The sequence below is a fragment of the Leptosomus discolor genome, chromosome 5, assembly GCF_034619465.1.
Source record: "Leptosomus discolor isolate bLepDis1 chromosome 5, bLepDis1.hap2, whole genome shotgun sequence".
In the NCBI taxonomy this organism is placed as follows: Eukaryota; Metazoa; Chordata; class Aves; order Leptosomiformes; family Leptosomidae; genus Leptosomus; species Leptosomus discolor.
Window position 1 is genome coordinate 22,272,965 of NC_141395.1, and position 24,699 is coordinate 22,297,663.

Sequence of the window (24,699 nt, forward strand, 5' to 3'; positions counted from 1 at the left end):
AAATTACCTCCCTATAACTGTTCTGCCTAAAAGATTAAATTACCAATTCTCACTGTTTTAAAGTTTTCTCTATTATTTTGTTTACTGGGTCAAAGTCTGTCAGTAACTGTCAGTTATTTGGTGAACTAGAATGCCACAACGTAAACACAGCAGAGCTGGAGGTGAGGCACTGCGTTCTAATACAGCCAGAGCCTCAAGAGTCAGGAATACTTTACACTCATAACAGGATCAAGAACAATTGTGTCTCCTTGTGACAGATGTTTTAGTGAAAAGCAACAACATAAAACAGTCAATTCCACAACAGCTAAATTAAACTCTCTGTTCTTAGGCAAATTAATTGAACACGTGAAGATACTGCTGAAGTGTGAAACTACTGCTAACTTTTCCTCCCTTCTGCCACCTGCACTTTTGTTTCTTTCAAACTCATGCTATATCTCAACAGCATACCAGTCTATACACTGGCATCTGGTCTGCTGCTTTACAGTGGCTTTCTGCTTGTTCTTCTGTTAACAGTGTTCCCAAAGTGAGATCAGCTATTGGGATACTAGTGTCATGAGCAAAAACAAGAGCAAGACAGTAAAGTAAAACAAATTTGTTTTAATTCTGATGTGTGACTTCCAGAGCTGTCAGTCATTTTTCTCAGGAAAAATGTTAAACATTTCCTCCAGGATTCCCAAGCACAGAGATAAAAAGTGCCATAGAGGAATAAGGACAAATACCAGGAGATGGCTCAAAAACAGCAGCAGCACAGTACCACTGTCTAGTTACTAACACTCATGATTAACCAGTACACAGACAACAACGTCACAGTGACCCAGTTCAAAAGTCAACTCAGAGCTGTTGCTCATTTTGCATTTTGTGTCTACAGATTCTTTAGTTAAAACAAAACCAGCAGTTGTGCTTGCACCTTATCAGAGGAAGAGGGGAGCAAAAGGCTGTTAACCTTAGTTACAATTTTTCCATCCTCAGTGGGAAAAAGTATCAAGATACAAAAGAACAAACCAAGTCTGTAAGCAAAACCCTTCCAAAACTTAAACCTGTGAACCTCCCCAGAATCAAGGGAGTTGGTGAGTAGCTCCAGAGCTGTTCAGTTTAAAGAATTTATCCAGAAATTATACACAGAATCAAAAGGAAAATAAATTAATCTTATCCTCATCACTTAAAGTAACTTCTAATACTAGAAGCAGCAGGAAATTGGTTCTTTAGAACACTACAACACTTGTTCTTCCCATCTTATGCAGAGAATGTAATTTGGTGCAATAATCACCTCAGTTCACTGTTCATCACTTCAGCACGTACTTAACTGTATGTAGCCCTTAAACAGGCTGTCAAGAAACAGGAAAATCAGAGTAACATTTTATTATTACCAGTATTTATCTTGCTATCAACACCGAAAAAAGAAAGAGCCTACGGCAATGGCAGTTAAGCTGCTAAATGTTTTCTTTGCTCTAAAATACACAGAGAACATTAAATGCTGTAGTTAGAACAGCAATTCAAACATGATTAATACACTGTTTGGCATATTAAAGTGAAATACTAATAGGAATTATGTCCTAAATTTAAGTTGTCCAAATGATAACGAAAGACTAGACTTTCATCCCATAACAGGACTTTTGGTATTCTCCCTATCTGACTATGAGAAAGAATGGCTCTGGTCATTTTATAGCATCACTGGCCATTAAACAGCATCACTGGAGATGGCACAAGAATCTTACTAACATTTACTTCAACTGACTGATAACTCCTCCTTTTTTATACACATATAAATTTCAAAATTTTCTAGAAAGAAATGAACTTTTTTTTTTTAATAAGTCTGAGATGCCAGTGTGACTTTTGTTACGTAATGAATAAAGCAGCTTTTTCTGTGATCGAGACAGTGCTTGGAAATCAGAGTACCATGTATATGAGTACCATTTTTAGAACTACTAGATTTTCTATTAACTATAAAACTAATACGCACTGTATATTTTTCTCCTTTTTTTCCTCTTCTTAATTAACTGAAACATCAGTAATTTTCAAATTTCAAGACCTGGAGATGTCTTTTTGGACATATTTTCTGTATTTTATCTATTTCAGATTTCAGATTATTTAATTTTTAGAAACAACTTTAGAGATACTCTTCTGGTAAAAGCTGTTACTTACAGCAGGCTTGTTTCTGTATGTTCTCAATATGCTGCTATGTGAATTATCTTATTCCACAAAGCTAGTATAACATTAGAGCTTAAATACTTACGACATTGTTGATGCTCATCCGAGCCATCTTCACAGTCTTCCTCATCATCACAAACCCATGACTGTGGGATGCACTCACCATCAGTCTGACACTGAAATTGATTGCCCTCACAGGTAGGTTGTGCTAGTGTAAGCAATGAAAAATATTGTCATTTCACAGACATCTGGGAAAGGGCTTTCAAGGAAAACAAATAAGGGGGAAGAAGACTTAAGATTCAAATGTCAATTGACTGTAACTTCCACTAAACACATGAAGCACTTGAGAAACCAAAGAAAATGGACAGAGCAGGGAGAGGAAATTGGGCCAGCAGAAGGATGCTCAAAGGCGAAATTTAGTTTAGTGAACTCCTGCGTATGAATCTTCAGTTTTGTATCCTCCCCTGGAGGCACAGGCTCCTGTACAAGGCAGGTCACAGCAAAAGCTTAAGGCTCTGAATTGCCCTCTGGCAGAGCCTTTTTATTCCCCACTTACATATGGGGTCATGCTAGCTTCCCTAGTCTCACAGGGGTCTGTTCAACTGCTCTCGCTCCACCTCAGGTGCCCTACCCCTTCTAGGAAGAAGGTCTTTCAAAACAAGCTCATGGCTCTTCTCTGTGAATTCATGAGGCAAAAGTGAGGGTCAGGTCAGAACAATGTGAATGTTGCTGTCCCAGCTCCACTCTGTACTTTTAGAGCCGTTAGAAAGATCAAAATAAATGTTTGAAACCCTGTTACAGCTTACTCCACCCCTAGTTAATAATCCTGGAAAGAATCACTAGCACAACACAGTCCAGTAGACAGGAGTCTGGTCTTAAACATCTTTTTTCTCACGATCATGTTTTTGCAGTCCTGCAAAGTCAACTAGAAACACTTTGTGCTCATGGCATGATACGCAAGCACAACTACCAATGTAAACAAAGCATCAAGAGAGAAAATTAAATCATTTTGTAGATTTAGAGTTGAGAGGTACAAAATTACATTAGAGGTATAATATAAATAACATACTACAGACAATGCACTTCATGAATACCTTTTTTCAATTCCTGTTTTAAGAACCAAAGAATGATCTTGTAAAATAATTTTAACCTTAGGCTAGTTTCAAACAGTTTAAGACTCTCTTCCTAGACACTTACGTGCCCCACTACCTATAGCACATTAACATATTGTTTTTAAAAGCACAATTAACTGAAAAAAACCTGAAAAGTTTAATTTTGATCTTCCTGATTCATCACATGTATAAAAATGAGAACAACTCAACTTCATGCTTACAACTATGACAAATGTAGTAAGTGTCAGGTGGGGTTCTTTTATCTTTCACAAAGTCAATGTGAATTTTACCCACTCCTTGTTCAAAGCCCAACCACTTCTTTCTAGTTGTAGTTCAGAACTAAGGTGAAATAGCAAGCTACAGGACAACACCATTTTGTTTTGCCAGTTTAAGGCATTCTTCATCCAGAACTGCACAGTTTTTTGGAGCTAACTAAAGCGCTAAGCAACAAATCAGACTGCCAAGCTGTGTGACTGACCTCCAATTATTACACGGGTCAAGTAATAAAGAAACAATGCAGTATGAAAGAACCAACATAAATCAGTCTCTCACTTCCTATCAGCTGAGGGGCAAAAACTGGCCTAACCTGTAAGTGGGCTGATAACTGCACCAGCCCACAAGACCTCAAAGAACACTACAGCCAAGAAGGTAAAGTGAGCAAGTTCCCAAAAACAGACCATGGAGAGAACATCTTCATTTTCACAACTTTTTAACATTCAGCTTGAGAGAATCTTTGTGCATGGATATTACAGCCCATCCGAATGCAACAGTTGTCCCTGAGCTGCTGGCACTGACGATAACATGACCAACTCTAGACAACTAACCAAGACTCTACTTAAGGTCCAGTAGATATCACTTGTTGTCTAGGGCCTGAAAGATCCAAAGATTTGGAGCTCAATTGATGCTGGTGGTAGCTGTATGTACATCCAATATGCGGGATTACTGCAATAATAGAATACAATACATTTCTGCATCTACTTAGAACATTAGTCATCAAATGAAACTGCATTATTGGACACTCAGATTTTTAAGAGAAGGCTAAGCCATGTTAGAAGTTGAGCACTGCTTGATTTTTGGACTGCCAAAGCCAAAAGACTGAAGAAACACAACTCTTAAGCAGATTCTGCAGTCATCTCAAGACAACTAGGAGATTTCTCCCTCAACAATATTCATTCTTGTACCATAGGTACAGTTGAGCACACTGGGATCTCAGTATTTCTTATATTACAAAAAAGTTGCTCTATAGTTGTTTCACTTACGACAACCAGCTTCATCTGAATCATCTGAGCAGTCTCTAGCCCCATCACACCTCCAATCTGCAGGAATACAGCGACCATTTCCACAGCGAAACTGCCCCTGCTCACATCCTGTGGTAAAGCAGAGAAACAAGCAGGTTAGCAGTACCAGCACGTAAAAACAGACAGTACAGTACATTCCTGTCAAACAGCTGTGATCTATCCATCACCTTACAGCATGGGAAGGAGAGAAAATAGTATTATGATAATAGAAAAATATAAAGTGTGTGTGTGTATATACACACACACACACACACACACACACATAAAAAAGATCTCTACACACCCAATCAACCAAAAAAAGAACCAGCTCTAAATCTCACAGGACATCTCCCAACTAAATTGCTAGAAAATTGACATAATTTTAATATTTGTATATTATACAAACAAACAAAACCAACCAAACAAACAAACAAAATAACCCAAACCTCAGAGGCACACCTACACTACAGAAACCTACTTAGGAGGAATGTATAAATTTTAAATTCACAAGCAGTATAGACTTACATAAAGTTAGGGCATCATTTTCCACGTTATTTCAAAGGGCTAAAAGTGCTAAATATTAGTTGTCCCCAGAGTCTCTGAGGATTTAAAAAATAATAATCCTCTTAGCTGAGGTGGAAATCTTGTTTCAGCAGTGACTGCTTGAAAGTATAGAAAGATCTCAGTTTTGTTTTGCTTTTTAATAATGCCATAATATTTAAAATCTTTCCTCTGAGGTTCAGGAAAGCATATCATCAGTCAACATTTGAATAGCAAATAATTTGAAAAGAAATTAAGCTTTCAAACATTTATGTCTGATCAAAAGGATTAAGGATTAAGACTTGATAAAGAAGCATTCATTCCCAGGTGTAAATGCAGCTGGATTGGGCCTTTATTAGAGTTGGCTAATGAAATCTCCAGTCTCATAGGAAAGAGAAAATGCACTGTTTATGGCCTTTCATTGTGACTACAGACTCATAAAAAGGGAGTGAACAGTTTTACAGGTCCCCAAAACAATGAGCTATAACATAATTAGGTTCAACAGAGCTCTGTTTCATGTTAATCTGTGTCAGCACCTCAGAGAGGGGAACACTGAAATAACCCAAGGTAGTGGCAAAGCCCAACTCTGAATTGAAAAAAATCCTATTTCCTGATTTAATTAATAGCCACATGATAAAACTACATCTTTCAATTATTCTGAGTTATTTGTCCAGAAAAGACAACCTCAGAATACATAAAGCACAACCACCTACCTTTTGAATTCATGACGACATAAATAACACGCTACCCTAACTTTCATGTAAAACCAGGCATATCAACACTGTCACATAAACACAGTTAAGTGATGTATTCCTAAGGGATATAGGCAAGCTACTTTACACAAGGAATGTTCAAATCTGATTGTCTGGTAGTGACATCCTGATTTATAATGTATCCTGCAAATGGTCAAAAATTTCACTTGGATAAATGGTGGTACGGAGTGGTACAGGAGTATGTTCACCCAAATACCTTCTATAGACTAATGCATGATGGTGGTTGGTGGTGCAGGTCTGGGGTTGGTGGTGCAGGTCTCTTATCAACTACCTTTAAAACACAACAACCTCCCTTGCAAAAATGCCCTGAAGGAATGTACAAGTTCACGAAGGAATCCCAGGCCCTCTCACTGAATTTTGCCCTACAAAGCAACATTTCCCTATGAGATTAGCAGTTAAAGCTCTAATAAACACAACACGTAAACCACCATTTATCAGTTGGAATTACTATACAAAGCAAATACTAAATGTGCTTGTATATTTAGCATATTATTGCTATTCAAAACTACTGGAATATTCATAGTCATCTACTTAAAAAGAGGTTACAACACAGAATTAAATCTGCATCCATACAATTAGGATTTCTAATGAAACAGATGCTTATAAACAAGCAATATGAGCAATTTGTATATTATTTCTAAATAACCAGCCAAAAAAATTTCAAGCACCGTGTACAACACTGCTAATTTATTTTGCCTATCTTACAGTTAAACATACCCTTATAGTGATAAAAATGAGGAGATAACACTGAGAAACTTTTCAGAAAACATTATAAACATAGCAGCCTTTGTACAGTATGAGAAATGGTAACAATGCTAACAGAAAACCTGCAAATCATGCGGTTTTCCTACATGCTGTAATACTTCACAGAATTACAGTTTAAGTGGCTCACACCTACGTGCAGTAAGCCCTGTATCAATGTCTGTTCATACAATTCTTCAGCAGACCTGTTATAATTCATTTAATTATGGCATTAGGCTTTACAAATGTTATCTTCCATGCTTACTTGTAACTGAAGGCAAAATGCTCTGAAACACCTATAAAAAATACAAAAGACTGATACTGCACTTATCACTGTTTTATATTATATTTATACAAATAAAAGTACACAGCAGATAATGACATTAATTCATTAAAAAGACAATCTTTGAAAATAAGTGACTTGGAAGAAGTAAAAGTGATCTGCAGTATCAAGGGCACTTCTCACCAAGGTTCTAAAAAGCTTGTGTTTCAACTACGAACAAAAACAACACTAACTTCAATAAAGGAGAAAGTAATCAGAGGAAAAATGTGTGATTACAAAATTACTGCTACAAATACCCAGGAGAAACATCCAGAATGAAAGAAAAATAACTATGTCAGCAATAACCAGTTTTGTCACTGCAGACAATTACAGAGACCATTTTCTCAAAACTTAACTGTACATAATCTGCTAAAAACAAGTACTGGAAACTTACGAGATTTGAAGAGCTGTGATTTAGTTGCTCTGAATTTAGTTATACATTTTACACAGTACTAATTTAAGTAAAAATGTTGCAGGCATTACTCACACTGACTAGTAATGATCCACAGAGGAAGCACATGGGAGTCCAAAAGGACTATTTCCAGTGGTATACGCTACGCAATGTGAGCCTGCAGCACCTGGGTTTCAGCAAGAGCGGGGACTGTCAGAAGACAAGGGATATCTGCTTGTTTATTCCCATTATTTGAAGCCTCAATTCACTGAAGGATTAGTCATTAGCAATTTTATGGAAGGTTTTGCTTTCAGTAAGAGATTTTTTTTTTTTTTTTAATAGCAAGGCAGCTCATGAATGAGTTAGCCATTGCCAGAAATTAATACTAATGAGCTAATTTCCATAGAAATTCTGATTTATTCTGACAGATGCTGATAAAACCAGACACCTCTTTCAGGCAAACAGAATCCTGTTAGCAGGATTCCTGGAGGAAATAACCACTGAGTTTGAAAACAAACAGTTAAACAATTAATCTTCACTGTCATGCTTAAAATTTGCTAATAGAAAAGATCTAGGTGACTTCTGAAAGTTCAAAATTCTGAAGTGATTGAATTTTTGGTGTCGTTTTACTTTCACTATAATTCAGTTTTAGTCTTCTCACTCTGATTAAAGCACTACTAAAATATGGACTGAAAAATGCACGGTACACCTTATGAATCACACCACAACATATATAAAGAAGAACCTCTGGGCATTAACTAATATAATTTTAAAAGAAAAGATCTGTTTCAAGTTCTCAATATTCAGGAAAACACCAAGGAAAACCCAAATATATGATACAATTTTTAATATAAACCAGTCTAGTACTGAAAAATGCAAACCAAAGATCAGCACCATCACTGGAAAAATATATCCCAAAGCACTATTTCTAAATTTCTTGCTATACTTACTGTCTTTGGGTTTTAGATACTCACTATCTTTGTCAATAGATTTTCTGTGGTTTTCAATGTCTGGGATTCTCTTACAAGAGACTCCTGAGTGGGTGTTTAAGATTCACAGCTTGCTCAGGTAAAAACAAGAAGGCTAATATTACTGGCTCTGAGTAAGCAACTTGCACAAAGATTATACCAGGTACTCATTTTTCACTGGAATAATAGTGACTTTGTCAGAGCAAAGATTGAACAAATCACTAACGAAATTAAATACCGTTTTTTGCTTTCAATTTATTAAAAATAAACGTATCTCTTACCAAAGGAAATAACGCAATACAAGCAGTATTCAATCCAATTACTTTATGTTCTGTAAGGTTAGTTTTGTCCAACAAGTGTTGCCAGCATAGGAGTGAAGTACCCTAAGCTAAACCACTGCCAAAGCAAACCCCACCGCCACTAGAGGATGGTAGTAAACCTTCACCCCACTAATGAATGTTACTCAATGTCACATTAAGTCATATGGAACTCCAGCGGAAGAGAGAGACGTTAATAGCTTCAGGCATTTCACAGCACAATGGTTTAACCCATAGGGCTACAGTCTTCAATAGGAAGGCAATCCATTACACCGTCTCAACATCCTCTGTGCTCCATTTGCCCCAATATGTTTGTGTAGAAATATTTAGATTGAGAATTAATGCTTAAATTCAATCCTCTCATACTAAAACCAGATTGTTACGTTTGGCTTATAATGGAACCAATACTGCCATACTTTAGACTCCTTTCAGTTCCTCTCTGAACAGTTCTAGTTTTTTCTAATTCTTTTCATACATTTTCTACCTGTATATTCAACCTTGAAGTCCCTCATACTTTTAACTTGACTTTAAATCTTTCAAATTACATTTGTCATCCACAGATTAAGGGCGCCTCGATGGTCTATTCTATAGACTAAACAGAATAGGCCAAAGCCCCTCATTCATTCTTTCTTCTTTGTGCTCACAATACCTTTGAAAACTGCTAATACCTCTTTAACAGTTAAGCTTGAATGAAAGATCTAAAGTAACAAAGAATGTATTAAACCCAAGGTAGATTGTACCACTCTCAATCTGTCCACTCAAAAATTAAACTTACACTGCTGCAATTACTTTACACTTCAGGAATCATCTCTCTTAACAGATTTTTTTGCATTTAAAAGAGTAACGTTCTTCAAGGCAGTATTTTTTCCAACCTAACAGTTCCACCTTTAATACATCTGCAGTTTTTCAGCAATTAAGTGCAAGTGAACTGTACATTACAATCCTCTTCCACATAAATTTTACAAAAAGAAAAGTTAAGTGACAAGCTCTCTTTTCTCCCTTTCTGCCTTCCAAAGGGTACTCTGTTTCCATTCAGCCCCCAAACAGAACAACCCACTCCAGTGGCCTTGCAGGTGGAAGAATCCCAGAGAATCACCTTCCATACACTTCAATGTCAGATTTTTGCCTAGCTTAATTACATGTCAAACAGCCCGTGGTTTTGGAATGCTCAGGGAGGGCAAGTTGAACCTCTGGAAATTCCATCTCTGTTCCCCCACACTAATGAAAAACGAAGCAAAATCCACAATTCAGGAAAAAACTTTGCTTATTATTGTAAAATGCCCTGTGATACTGCTAGTGTTCTGCTAGCAATTCTAATAGGCAAATGAATAAAGATTATTTAAAATATAAAGAAAAATAGAGACTGATAAAATTATGCTACATTTCATATACTTTGAGATAATATTTAACTCCTTCTACACTCTGCTAACTCCATTATATTTAATACAAACTATTCAGATTAAAAAAGCACAAACCACACTAGCATTTATATGTATCACAGAAAGTAGTACAGGATTTATCTTCAGTCTTCAAGACCTTGCAACACAGAATGTGTTTTGTACCTACATGTCTCTAAACTAGATTACACTAGAGAAATAATTTTAACTGACAATGTCAACAAAAAGACAGTACAAATATGAGTCTGCACCCACTTCGCATGACTGCAAGATCTCTGTATATGGATTGACAGGTGGACAGGGGACTAGTCAGGGGACAGGACAATCTGAAGCAGAAGAGCTGTCAGAGAGATGGTTACAATGTTAATAGGGAAGTATAGGATTTCTATCACTGAACTATCATCCAATTACATATTATAATGAGATTATTATTAGTTAAATAGCATCTAGACTCAGTAGTTGATCAAGGACTCTTTGTGCTTTGCACTGTACAAAGACTTATCAAAAAGAAGGGTGATACCCCAGAGAGTTTGCAGATTAAAGATGACAGGCACTTGAACTCACCTGTGTACCCCAAAGTCTGCAAGCAAAGGTCAAATGGTGCTGTTCTTCCCTTCACCAATGCATATTCATATTCTACTGTTTCTCCAGCAGCACTGCAGGAAGTCACAGTACATGACAGGCACACTCAGTTTTGCTGGTGTATTTATTAGACACCACTAGAAACAAGGGACCTCATACACCTTGATCCTTCCTGTGGAGGAGCCTCTAACATTCCACCAGTTGGTGTTGGAAAGACTCCTAGCCAGGGACTCCATCTCTAACGCTGGCATATTTAACAGTGATCAACGCGCTACTCTTCACAAAAGCTGTCTACTCTGGTTTTGAGACCATTTGTTCTTCTGAATGCAAACGACATCATGTCATGCGTGTGCAGAAGTACTTTGTTTATTCAATTTGATTATTATCCACTCCCTAGCCTCAAAGCAAAGATGCAGGCATTTTAGAAAACTTTCTGCTACACAAATCATACGGATTATTTCAGATTATTTTTCATGGGGGATGTGGAAATGATAAAGGACTGAACTTGAAGCAACAGACACGGTTCTCCACTGACACTAACTGGACTAAGAGATTTGGCTCCCAAGTCCCAGTTGCACAGCTTCCTCAAAAATTAGCAGAAACTCATTGATGACAACAATAAAAGAGCTTTTGCTGTTTATTTATGATTTTATGATTTATAATACATCAGAAAATGATACTTCTAGCCCTTCTCCCTAAAAGTCCACTCACATATAGAAGAACTTCATATATTATTGGATTATAAAGAGAACTTCTATCAGAAGGGTAAGAGGAATGAAAACAGAAGAGAAACTTCAGCTTAATCTTTGCATATTTGTTTGTTTCTGTAAACCTACCTGGATATGCAGAATCTATTTCCATCTCAGATGAATGAGCTAGATATTCCATACTCACAGAAGAGGAAATTTTCAGTAAACCATTCTGAGCTCAGTGGAATGATGGGTATCAGAGTAGAACCCAATACCTACATTTTAAATTTTTACTCACTGATTTTTAATAAAGAGCACCTCAAAATTCAAGAAGAAAAGTAAATATTTTGTCTTTCAGTATGGACTTATAAATACCGTGTTTCACTGGAGCAACAGCAGCTTTCTATGGTTTCCCTTTCAAAACCATTTGCCAAGTAGTAAAAAAAAAAAAAAGGGGGAAAGAGAAAGAGGAAGGAAGTCTGGAGACAGCAAAATCTACATTATAACATTATATTCTGTGCTTTGTGTCTGCATGCTCTTGCACGTACAGCCACTTGTCAACCTAAATCACTGTTAAAACTAAAGCATCAAATCTCATTTTAATAATGGTCACATTAATAAATCTTTTTTAAAAGTACTTTAAATTAGTGTATTTGTTAAACTATTTGTTTTCAGTTAATACAGTTATAAAAGGACTATAGATTCATTTCTGCTAATGCCTCAACATAAATCCAAGAATTAAAGAAATTCAGGATTTTAATCTACTGAAACTAAGCAGGAAATCTTTCCTGCAAAGAAAAAAGGGTTCAAGTCTCCTGCAGACATCAAGTTCAAAGGAATGACACTGTAAATGCCTCCTAGCAACATTAAAGATATTCATAATCCTCACTCTCTCTACCTTACTTTAGCTTTATTACTTGAAAAAGCAACAAATGCAAACAACCTGATAAAATTAAGAGTTTATAAATTAATTTTTAACAAATCTATTCACATTTTTTTTTAGTATAATAAATAAAGAGAACAAGCTCCTAATTTTTTGATAAACCACATATGGACCTTTTAGAAAAAACTCTCAGTTTTAGATTTTATTTTTTTTTCCTTAAAGCTCTGGTATTCAGAACAAAATAGCTACGGTTTCTACATGATCACTTTAAACCCAGCCATTCTGGAAAAATTTTTTTCAAAAAAAAAAGATACATTATCTTAAAATTATTCACACTGATTCTAAATTTTAAAAAACTTCTTACATTTAAAGTCATGACAGCTTATTTATCCTACATGCTCACAAACAGCACATATCCATACTATGTATCTTTACCATCATACAGTAGTATAAGCAAATTAATCAAAATTAAGTTCCTTTATAATCTTGCTTCAGCTCACACGCTTTTTAAAAAGCAATAAATAAACTCATAATATCTTCTTAGTCCTACAACAAGGCAGGAATAAGAAAAAAATCTTTTCAGCAAGGCTTAATTCTAATAGACAGGAGGTATCTGATACTCCTTTCTACTGATAAAGTAAATATTCCTTATATTGAACAAACCAGACTCTTTCTTCCATTTAAGTCACTGTCAAATTTCTCATACTTCAGTGACAACTGAGAATCAGCCATTAAATTTTGTTGTACACTTTCTTTAACCCCAACTGTATATAAGTATTTTCCAAGGTGAGACTAATAAAAATTATTTGTACTCCTTTCCTAGAGAATTTAGTAAAGTTATTATCTGTATGGCCAAATTCAAGAGAATCAGCATTTGCCGTACTGAAAGATTAGCCTTCACAATATAAAAAAATTATTTCAGACATGTAAAGAACATGTTCTGCACTAAAATGGATAACCTCAACCAGTTGTTTTGACATTAGGGGTCTGAATCCACTTAAATCAATTGTTTCTGTTAGCTGGGTAAGTGAAGCAAGCACAGTGGATCTCTAGGGAACCATCCTTATCTGAGCTTTCCTAAATCCCAGAAGCTTCTTTTTCATGAACGGCACATTAAACATGCAAAAATCTGTTCTAATTGAGCAAATGACATAAAGAGGAAGAACAACAAGCAAACACAGTAGAAATAAAGACACCCCCAGTTACTCACAGAAGGAAACATCCCAAGCATTTTCATAAGAATGAACCTTGCTAATGGCCCCAAGGCTGCCGTAGAATAACAATTGGGTAATAGAGTGAGGGGGGGAATATGACCAAACGAGGAAAATCTTCAAGACTAGGAAGTACTTAACTATACAGTGTGTGGAAAACAAAAAAATAAAAAAGTGCTTAAACAACTTAGAGAGACCATGTACAGTACATACCCCTGAGAAAGTCTGATAGATGCAGTAGCAGATGATAAAAACAACCTTCTCGGGAAGCTATTTTCATTTTGAGAGCTGTACTGTTTTTAAATAAATTTTCCAACCAATGTGCTGTTTGTTCTCAAAATTAAGACCCCATGCTGAGATGGTGAGCTTCATTCAATTCAGTCATGCTCTCCTGAAAGCTGATGAGTCACTTTAGCTCTAGGAATCAGCCTCAGTAAGAGCCTTCCAATCCAGCCTATGAAATTCTGTAAATTTTTACATGTCTTTTATGTATTATTGCTAGATTGAAAACTGCTATGCAACATATAACACTGCCAAAACACAAACCTTACTGGAATATTATATCACAAGTTATTATATGAGAAATGAAACTTTTCAGGCAAAAAATAAACCACTTTCCCTTACAGATAATAAACATGGTAAGCACAGAAACCAAAAGCTATTTCTCTTCCCACCACAGAACCCGTATCTACAAGAAAATTCTTCACTACTTGAGTAGTGCCACCATAACTAGTGGGACTCTAGGTAAAAAAGACAATTTAAACTGTGTCCCAAAGCTTCACAGCATACTAGTCATCACTTTGCGCTTCAAAAACAGTGACTGTTACTTGTTGCAAACTAAACACATGAGACTATTTTCAGAAAAGCAGAAAAACAAAAGTGTCAGTACAGAATAGATAGATCATATGCTATAAGCATCTAGCATGCCTAGACAGACACTCTAATGCTACTTACTACTGCCCATGACATTAGGAACAACATATATTTCTTCAGATGCATTGCCACTCATCCGTTTCTCCCTTATTCAGTAGTGACTCAATTTCAGCTAGCCCCTAACAAGCTATAGCTGGTCACTCCTTATCAAGCTTCTTGAAAAGGAAATTCCATGTGCCAAGACAGGCCTAAGCAAAGGAAGGATCACCAGAACTGAAACAACAATGTTGTCCAATGTGCTCACATCAAATGTAACTTTATCTTAACAGACCTGAAAATGAACAGTAAGAATTAAATCATCCTTTGGCTATTTTATTTTCAAATGTGGTATATTTCCTTTCTGGTTGTTAGTTTAAAGAATAATTTTAAGAAAATCCTTTCACCCAAATAGTAATACTAATGAGTCTGACAAATTAAAAAGACAAAGTCCTTGAATTCATCAAAAGAGGATAAATACAAGAAATATCATCACCCACTGAAACACTACCCTTCCTGTCAGCCCCAATGGAAGCACTTTACTTATATCTCCCCTAACCAGCCAAACTCTGCAACTGCCAGATTTACTCACCCATTTGGATTTTTTAAGGATGCTTGATTTTGCTGCTACTTCCCTTCACTGGCAGCTGCTAGGCATAATATTTTAAGCAATTCTTTAAATTACATTAGCTAGCTAATCTAAGCAGCATTCCAGGCATAGAGATGAATAGCAGGGAAGAAGGGTCTCCTGCTCCAGTTTGTGCAGCTGGATAAGTCCTACACTTGCTGCATCCTTGGAAACACAAGAGCATACAAGTACCACAAACTATGTACTTAAATACAGAAGCAAGCACACAAAACCACAGGTAAGTCACATGTGTCCAAAGTTTCACAGTGGTAGCCCACAACTTATAAATAATATTGCTCACAGAACTGCAGGCATTTGCCTACAGACTTGACACCTTTACATTATAACCCCTTCCTTGTAGCAATAATTTCCATCAGTCTTTCAAAATGCCTGCTAGGAAGACGACTGCAACCACACCCGGTATCTTGCTGGCCACAGAGTCAGTATCTCCATAGGGAAAGTTTAATGTCTGAGATTTTCCCTTAACGGAGTGATAATTTGGAACTCTCTCTTTCTTTACTACCTTATGAAATTTCTTGATATTTAAGTCTCTGAGAATTCTTGACCCCTATTAGAAAAAGTTAAGTAGGTCAACCAGTTAAAAAGTACTGACCATCTGAAAAAAGAAAAAAAAAAAAAAAAAAAAAGGCACTTGATTGCTGAAGTATCTTTTCTTTAGGAAACCAAACAGAAACCAGGGAGGACTGGTTTCTGTTACCTAATAGGTGATAGTCTTAGCACAGATAAAGTACTTCACCAAGGTTGGAGCTTTTACACCACTTTTAATTAATTTAAATTTTGCTACTCATTTTATTGAACTTAATGATTTGTCTTTTAGTTTCTTTTTTCTTCAAACAAATCCTAGAGATATCCAAATTTCTACAGGATTTAAACTTCAGCTATAAAGTTTTTATTATTTATTGTTCTGTTCAGCCAAGAGAAATTTGTCAAGGCACAGATTAACAATTGAAGTAGATGCAATTTAATTACTCCACTAAATAACTTTCATGTACTTCAGAGGTAACAAAAGGAACTTTAGTACTTTGCTACATTTACAGAATACTAGGAACAAAAATTCGTTTTCAGTGAGGCTTTAAAGTGCATTCTGTGGCTGAATTCACACACAAAAGTAAAAACCACAAAGCTAATAAAAGCAGCTCGTGTATTCTTACGGAAGACTCCACAAACTTTGTCACTCATTTCATACACAAACTGGAGCTTGTTTGTTTCACAAATGGTTTAAAAACCTATTAGGCCTTGCAGTAGTAAAAGTTATTTTTATTAACACAGCTAGAAGGCCAACAAAAAATGCAGCAGCATTCCATGTGCTTGGTTATCGTCCAACTCATTTATTGCATTGCAGGTTGAGAACAGCCCTACAGTCCTGCTCAAAAGTGAACACGTGAGCAGTCCCATTCAAGTCAAGCCATCTGTTTACATTAGACAACTTTACAAAAGCGTTTCCCACAGTGCTGACACTGGTTCACTACAGCCCTGATGAGACCACTCTTGTAACCAGCGTGCTAGTCAAGCATTCCCTATGTGTTCTTAGCAGTAGCACTAAGCAGTGGTTGCACATCTGGATGAGCCAACCCACTGACTTATCATAGGAAAAAGGGATCTCTCTCTCCCTCTTTCCAACTCCTCTCCTTCTCCCACTTGATGCCAAGGTTCACTTTCTTTTCCAAACTACCAGACTTTCCTGCATGCTGCTCTAAATCACTAAGCCACCAGGAAACCACCCAATTCCCTAGGCCTGCTTTAGTTTTCTTCCAGGTTTGTAAATGAAAGCAGCTCACAAAGAGGTCTGATGAGCAGTGGTGCAAGCACAAAGCAAGCAGCAAGGACTCAAGGCTGGCAGCAACATGGGAATGGGACACTGGAAGAGAGAAGAAAGGAGATAGGGCCTCCTGCTTCCAGCAGCAGCAAACTGCTCAATTGGCTCATCACTTCTCATGAAACTGTACCCTTAGATGACAAAGTATGACAAGGGCTTGAGCAGACCTAAATGGAGTCTCCCACTGGTGTTGAATGATGTGAACTTCACATAGTAAACTTTCTTCTTCTGAGCCAATCTAGGGAGGATTATTGATACATGTATGTACTCCAGTTCTGCAGGCCCTATACTTTCTTAAATTAAACTAAACTCTCTGTGGTATTATTTATCTGAGTTGATAACTCGCATAATGGTTTCTGAAGATAGAAAATATTACCTAGATTCTAAATATATCAATGAATGTATCAGTTCCTGGGGTATTTTGTGGACAACGACTTTTTTTTTTTTAGGCATGCCACAGAACACAATTAAAACTCCCACCCTTCTTGTTCCACAAAAGCATGAGCCTGCAATCCCCATCAAAGGGAGTCCCTATTGGAACGGACCCCAATTCTTCAACTTAACTCAGCAGGGTGTAGTATCATGACCTGCTTGTGCAAGAAAATAATTGGGCAGGCACACTGCTGCTGTAAACAGTGTCCTTTTGCTGAAGATCTGGCTTCTTGATTGTAAAACAAAGACAACTTACTAATGTTAAAAGCATAAAATAGAGCAGGTCATAAAAGTAGAACAATTATAGTCAACTCTTATATGTCATTTCATTAATCCAAAACAAAACTTGTAACAGTGATCCTTAGATCTCTAATCCACTTTAAGAATTGCAAAACAAAGGAAACATTAACAGCCTTGAAACCAACAGTAAAAGCTTATGGAATCCGCTAAGGGCTATCCATTCCATTGAACATTTCTATGCTTACTCATTAAACTTCATTCTCTTAAACTGTTCTAAAAGTGTGCTGAGTTAAAGAAACAAAATGCAGTTAATAAAATTAACATTATCATAAGAAAATGGACTTCAAAATGGATCTCCAACAACAATAAGCTATTAAGAGAGATATTCTCTTCACTGAATCCTATTTTCTATCTCTTATATCGGTACAACTTCTTTGAAATTAATGGAGTTGCACTGGGTTCACTCAGAAGAAACCTAGTTGAAGGAATAACTCTTCCATCTAGAAACAGCTCAAGGTATCTTTAAAAATAAAGTATAATTCTCAAATTACATAAAGAAGCATTTTACTTTTAAATAATTTGAAAACCAGCTCTGTCCGTTATTTGCCACATTCAATGTAAGGTATGAAAAAGAAGCTGACAAATTATCTGATTATCATCCCTAATTAGCCGCAGTAGAATAAAACCATCAACTTTTCTTTAAATAGATGTCAACCTGTAGATCATTAATTAGGAGGGACCTTTAATGTTTTTCAACAATGACAACTTCTAGAAAGTGTAATTTCCTTTGAAACATCCAAAGGGCTATATGGTTCCAGCACTTAAGCAGAGCTGTAAAAAAGGAGAAACAATTACAAACTCCTGCTTAAAAATGCAATGGTACAATGTGATTCAAAGTTACATATTTGTCTATCTGAAGAGTTTTCATGAGCTCTCAGATCTAAAAATTAGTATTGTAGGAAGACTGAATGGCATTTGATCCAGCACTCATAAAGATGAAACGAACTACCTCTAAATGTGCCCATTTATTGCTCAATTAAAAATAAGAGTATTCAGATTTTTAAAAAAAAAAAAAAAAATCTCGACAGAAGAACCTCTAGGTTCAGTGCTAAATAATGAGAAGTTAAAAAAAAAAACATCACAGGCCTTTGATCTGGCAATAATCTAACAGTGCAAGAAGGCATACGGAGGGGGAAAGGCTCCAAACAGTGTGATTGATTTCATGTCAATCCAGGAAGCCCGAAAGGAAGAGAATGAAAAGGCTTTAATGAAATTGCATTCTACCTTTCCCCCAAATGAATCTTTGCTCATTTCCTGCAAAACACATGGAAAGTAAATCTGGATTAAAGCAGGATTTCATTACTCAAATTTCCAATCAGCTCAATATATGAAAGAAGGTTTGGTTTGTCTTACAGGGAAATAGAAGCATGGCATACATCACACATTTATCTTAGTTGAAATCTCCTTAGATGCTCTGTCACTATCTGTCTGGACTCCTGTAGCTTAATTATTTACTGTAATTCTAGCATTTGGCACAGAACCTAAATCTAAACAGGTGTCATCCAATTACTGCCTTCAATTTTTAACTAAAATTCTGGGGTTTGTCCCATTCTTTGCTTTAGCCGATTACTTTGCAAATTCCTTATACGCTTTGCTGAACAGAATACAGAAAGAGTAAATTATTAAGAAAATTCAAGAGATGTACTAAAGGAGGGCTACTCATTAAAAAGAACCACAAAAAAAAAAAAAAATCCTGTCAGTGCACAGAAACACCACTCATTAATTAAAATGTGAGAAGATTACAACGTTTTTCACTGATAGGTACTGTCCTCAGGAAATAGACTAGTTCAAAGACAGGCAGATGGACACTCAGTGGGATTTTTGCTGTTGATTTTGTGCAAGTACATCTCCAATAGAACCAAAAAAGTTCTAATAGTGCAGGATTACGAACACTGCAGCCCAGAGGTGATGCACAATACCTATTACATTGTACGTTGGGATTGCATCGGAATATTCATTTTCTTTGCCATCCTTTCTCACGTCTCATTACTCCCAAATCCTCAGTCCCCAAGGAAAGTCCCACTCAAGATCTTCAAACACTAGGTCTTGGCAGGGGCATAATCTTACAGACAGACTTCTCTGTCATTTAAACATGCACAACGCTGTACAGGGGAGTATGAACACTGACTCCAGCCTGTCGCCTACGGCAACGTCACTATACATAATCCTATAGACAGATTAAATAGATTTGAGTGAAGGCAATGTCTCAATGTATATAAACACTGAATTATTAATTTGGAGATTGAACTATCACAATGCTTGATGGAAAAGCATGTTTTTCCATGCCATTCTGGAAAAAGCTTCTGCAGCTCTTCTCTAAAAAGGATGTCTTATCATACCTATTCATTACTGGTCTCACTTCATGCAAATGTTCATTGTGATTTCTGAGACATGACATTACAGGATATAGATTCATTCTTAGAATAACCTTCATTCTCAGTCAGACTAATACAGACCTTATAATGGTCATAAATTTTAGTCATATTGGCCTGGGATGTATTTAAGCTGACGATTTATCATTGCAGAGATTTAGGATGCAAATCAAATTTCAGGCATTAAATTGTGTTACAGCAAAGTTTCTGCACTAATCGCATTTTGTCAAGATGCATCCAGAATAATCAGCTCTCCTAAAAAAAAAATTTTAAATTAAAAGTCTTCTGATCTTGCAAGCAACAACAGAAACTATGAGTTATTGAAAAGAGGAGAAAAAAAATAAAGATTAGAAGTCAACTTAACCGTGATCTTCTGTCCTCTTAACTCAATACAGGATCCAAAAATTCAAAAAATTAGCATATATGTAGACAGAAAGACCATTAATGGAGATGCTTACATTTCCAGCTGCATTTCCCAGAATTCAAAAGTTTACAAGAATATTATGATTATCAGCAAGGAAAATATACAGCCTGGCTAAGCAATCATTGATCTCATATAATTCATAGTAATGTGAATTTGTAATCTTTGATTTCATACACGAAGCATGCTAAAGAAACAGAAAGATCCTCAGAAGTATCCACCAGAAAGATGAGAGAGACAAACAGCAATTTAAACATTGTAAACTACACAATACAGTGAAATCCTGGCCTTTACACAGCAATTTGGTACTTTTCAATAAATTGCAGCAAAGCCAGAATTTCAGTGGAAGTACATGCAAGTCTGAAAAAAGACGATACTGCCATCGTTTAGTAACTTGCACTAATTTAACAGAATGGGTAACAAAAATCAATACCAATGTAATTTATTATATAATTCATATTATTTTAATACTAATACATTTATTTCCTGGAAGATTTACATCATCACTGTTCAAAGTGGGTCATCAGGACCTAAGGGACATGAAAAAGCAACGAAGGAAATTTAGGTGATCTGAAATACACAGGTTAGAGAAATATTAACTATAGTGGATTTGTAAAGAATATTCTTAATACTTTGCATCTAGAAAGAAGGGTTCTTTTTTCATAAAGAAAAGCAGCTTTCTATGAATGATTTATATATGATTTTATATACATGAATGATTTTACAAAGAAACTAAACTAACCGTTCCTCTGGTGCTGAACCATTAAGAACAGGAAAAAATTCAAACACTCTTAGGTACTAAGTCCTCATCAAAAAAGTACAGCAGGCCTTCCATGTTAGATAAGGTGAGCCCGATAACAGATACTACAGGGAACATTGCATGAATATGTGGATCTGGTATGCTTTGCAGTAACATTAAAGAACTCATTGTTCAAATGCAGAGTTGCCCTAGTGATTGCATTTGCCCTCTGCAAAACTGCTGAGAGTACAACATCCATCCAGCGTCTCTAGTTTATGACTATGAGCATGAAGCACTTTGAGATTCCTCCCAACAAACATTAACGTTAGTCCCATGACCGTCCTTCTTGACACTGCCTTCACTTAGGTATTTTTTAGAGCCCAGCAGCATTTTTTTCTGTTAACAGTTACCCCACAGGCAACAAGGCTTATAGAGTAAAGGTTGTAGAACCAGGCTCTGTGCCACTGATAATTACAAGAGGCAGTATTTTTATTCAGTTTATAAGTGGTATGTTTAATGCAGAATTAGATAAATCAAGGAAGAATCCTGATATTATCATTGGAGCAAGTGCTCAGGTGAAACCGCTTCTAGAAACATCCAGTTTATATTGGGAACACTCAGGTATTGCCAAGAAAAACCTTCAAAAACATCATGGAAGCACCTTTGAAAATAATGAGGATTAGGCAAGATAATATGATTTTCATCATTTTCCTTCTAAGCCTTGGAACTGCTTTCATGATTCTTTTAATTTTTTTTTGAAATTAAAGTCTGACATGATCTCAACATTCAAGGAGCTGTAATTTAAGGATAACAAATATTTCACAATAACAATCACAGCGTGGCCAAGACTGCTGTACAGAGATTTTACTAGTTTACTAATTTTACCCATTACTAAAACTATACTGTTTCATTTGCACAGCTATTTTACTCTGAAAGTCGGGGGGGACACGACACCATGAAAGTAAAAAACTTGTGTACTTCCACTGCCTACGGATGATACTTCAAAGCTTCCCTCTGCTTATCCTGTCATGTCATTTACCAGGCACGTCCTGAACAGTCAAAAGTGGCTGTAGAGCAAAGAAATAAACTTTTAGATCAGCACTGCAGCTTCCATTCTATCCAACGTAAAATAATAGTGCATAGGATTAACTCTGCCCAGTGTGACCTCCTTGGCTAGAGCTTTCGCAGGTCTCCTGCTGCACATTAGCTATCTCCTATTTCCCTGCTCGTAAGTGGGAGCCGCTAGCAGCAGTTGCTGTATAATTACTTACTTGATTCTGTCTAAGGAGCTTAAACTAAGAGTTGAGCAAAGAAAGCAGATTAACAATTTGAACGCACACGTAATACACAGACACACACACAACCAGCAGGACTGCCGGGTCAATACGCGGGGCGGAGGAAAAGCAGTTCAGCCACTCTTGCTCCAACAGGGCAGGCTTCATTCTCACTGCAGGGCAATTAAACTGCGTGAAGAGGGGGCGAGAGAAGCGATGGGCTGCAGCCGCAGGTCGGGGAGAGGACTGGAGACACGGCTGCTCCATCCCGAGCGGGCAGATTAGTACCAGAGGAGCGGCACTCAGCCTGCTCTGCCCGTCACATGCTCCCAGATGTCGCCTAGCAACAGCAAAGCCCAGAGAAAAAGTTCTCCCTCTCTCCACTTCAAATCTGCGGCTGAGACCGACTGAGGGGAGCTTATTGTGCTCCAGACTAAGCATCTGTTTCCTTCCTACAGCCTTCTGTAAATGACTGCATATACCACACGTACGCAAGCCTGTCCACGCATAACCCCCCCAGGCACAACCTGTCCAGTGCAAGTGCCGCAGCCTGGACGCTTCTCATCAAAAACAACTCTAGGTACAATTTTAGTGGTCACCAAACCTGCTCTTGGAATGCAGATGAACTCTGCCCTGCAAAACACCCCACACTTCAGTAGCAAGAAGGGCACAAAGATCGCAAGGAAAAAATGCAAAAACTCTGGGGTGATTTTTTTTTTTTAACACAGCCAGTGAGCAGTACTCGCTACAGGAAAAGATGCCCACTTGCATCTCTGTAAAACTCTTGAGTTTAGACCATGGAGTTGCAAAATCTGAGCTGTCTCTCCAAATTTAGCAACGTTCGTGTGGTGCTGTCTTGTACAACCAGAAAAAAAAGTTTGTACAAAACAGAAAAACAACCAGAAAAAAAGTCCTGGGATAATTTAAAACTAAGATGAAGCAAAGCTAAGAGCCGGTGGTGTTTGTAGTGTTTTTTAAGGTGCTACTTCCTTTTCTACAACAGAAATCCACTCCATCAAATGACTCCTGGAAAGAGCCAGCTGTCTCCCCCAGCTATCAGAAAGCACTCCTTGAAACGGCTCCCGTTAACCCTCTACTTTCAGACACTTGGATTTTTTTCTCATAGAAGTCCCCAGGACAGGGATGTGCTCCTTTCGGTGCAAGTCCCATTCCGGAGAGGCTGGAGCATAGCGCTTACCTTGGCAACTGCCCTGCATTATGCATGCAGTGAATAATATGAGCAGTTTGCAAGCAGTTGCTGCTCTTCCATCCATCCGATGGTGAAGTCCCATCTGGGCTGGGATGCTCCAGCTCCCTCAGAAGCTGGCTCCTCGACTCCGGGGTGCTGATCTGCACAGCAGCAGCACAAGGAGCCTGGTGTCTTTTTCTTATCCTGCTAGTTGCAGAAGAAAGGCGTGTTCGCCTGTTGAGACATCGCGTTTTCTATAAACTCCCACCCTCCAGACATTGCATAAAGCTCTTTATACCCGGCGGCCCCGGAACTAGCATGAGGGAATCAGGCACTGCTCCAGGCCCTGCAGCCCCAGGCTGCCTCTGCCCCTCCTTCCACACTTTGCAGGACAGGCAAGATGCTTCCAAGCGCCCACACTCTGCAGACTATATCAGAGTCTATTGGTGCTACACTACATATTTTGAGTAGATCAGGGGAATCTCAGATTGCAAGTGAAATACGTCCCAGGGTTTAGTGTCCCAAAGGCATGGTCCAAACAAGAAAAATATTTTTGACAACTTTGAAAAATGTCACAATGCCTACTTACCAATGCAGGGGATAAAGCTTAGAACTTACTATTATTTCTCACATAACTACTGCAAAAGGAAAACTCTATGGAGGAAAGTTACTTCTGCATCTTCTTAGCAGATAGTATCAGTTTAGTATTGGCTGTGAATGCTTAAGATATCAGATGAAGACACCTTCCTCTGGTTCTAACTCTCCAACAGTGTGTGCAGCACACGTGAAATGTCTGCCTGTGTTTTACTGCTGCCATTTCAGGAATCATACACCTACTAACAAGGGTAGAACAATGCATAGTATCACAGAGGAAAGATAAAGACATCCTAATACTTCAGGCTGGAATGCAGTATTGGGAAAAGGGCAAACATTTTGGAGGCTTTGCTTGCAGGATCAGAAGCATAATACATAAACTGTGTGAAGTTAAATCATTATTTTGTTTTATATTAGTCAGAAATAGTCTTCCATGTAGAAAATTGTTATGCCAAGCTGTTCCTTTCTCTGTATATGTGCACACATACACAGGCATGTGAACAATGTCTGCTGTGCATACATACCATGGGAGAAAGGTGGGTCTATTTGTCTGGCAAGAGGCTTTGTTGGATTAATTGTAATGACACCACCTTTATAAATTCCATATATTGTTTATGTTAGCTCTGTTCTATATTCATTATAGTGCAATGGGT

At 37.3% G+C, this 24,699-nt stretch overlaps 1 protein-coding gene across 2 annotated transcripts in view; it reads right to left on the bottom strand.

The window, feature by feature from the left end:
* The window catches only part of LRP2 (LDL receptor related protein 2), a 127,603-nt gene extending 104,048 nt beyond the window's left edge, over positions 1-23,555 (bottom strand). For both annotated transcript variants that reach the window (XM_086466064.1, XM_086466065.1), the window contains exons 1-3: positions 23,462-23,555; positions 4,520-4,627; positions 2,234-2,356 (exon numbers count right to left, since the gene is read on the bottom strand). In XM_086466064.1, coding sequence (XP_086322190.1) covers positions 2,234-2,356; positions 4,520-4,627; positions 23,462-23,555 — 325 coding nt within the window. The remainder of the gene's footprint in view (positions 1-2,233; positions 2,357-4,519; positions 4,628-23,461) is intronic.
* Between the last annotated feature and the right edge of the window lie 1,144 nt (positions 23,556-24,699).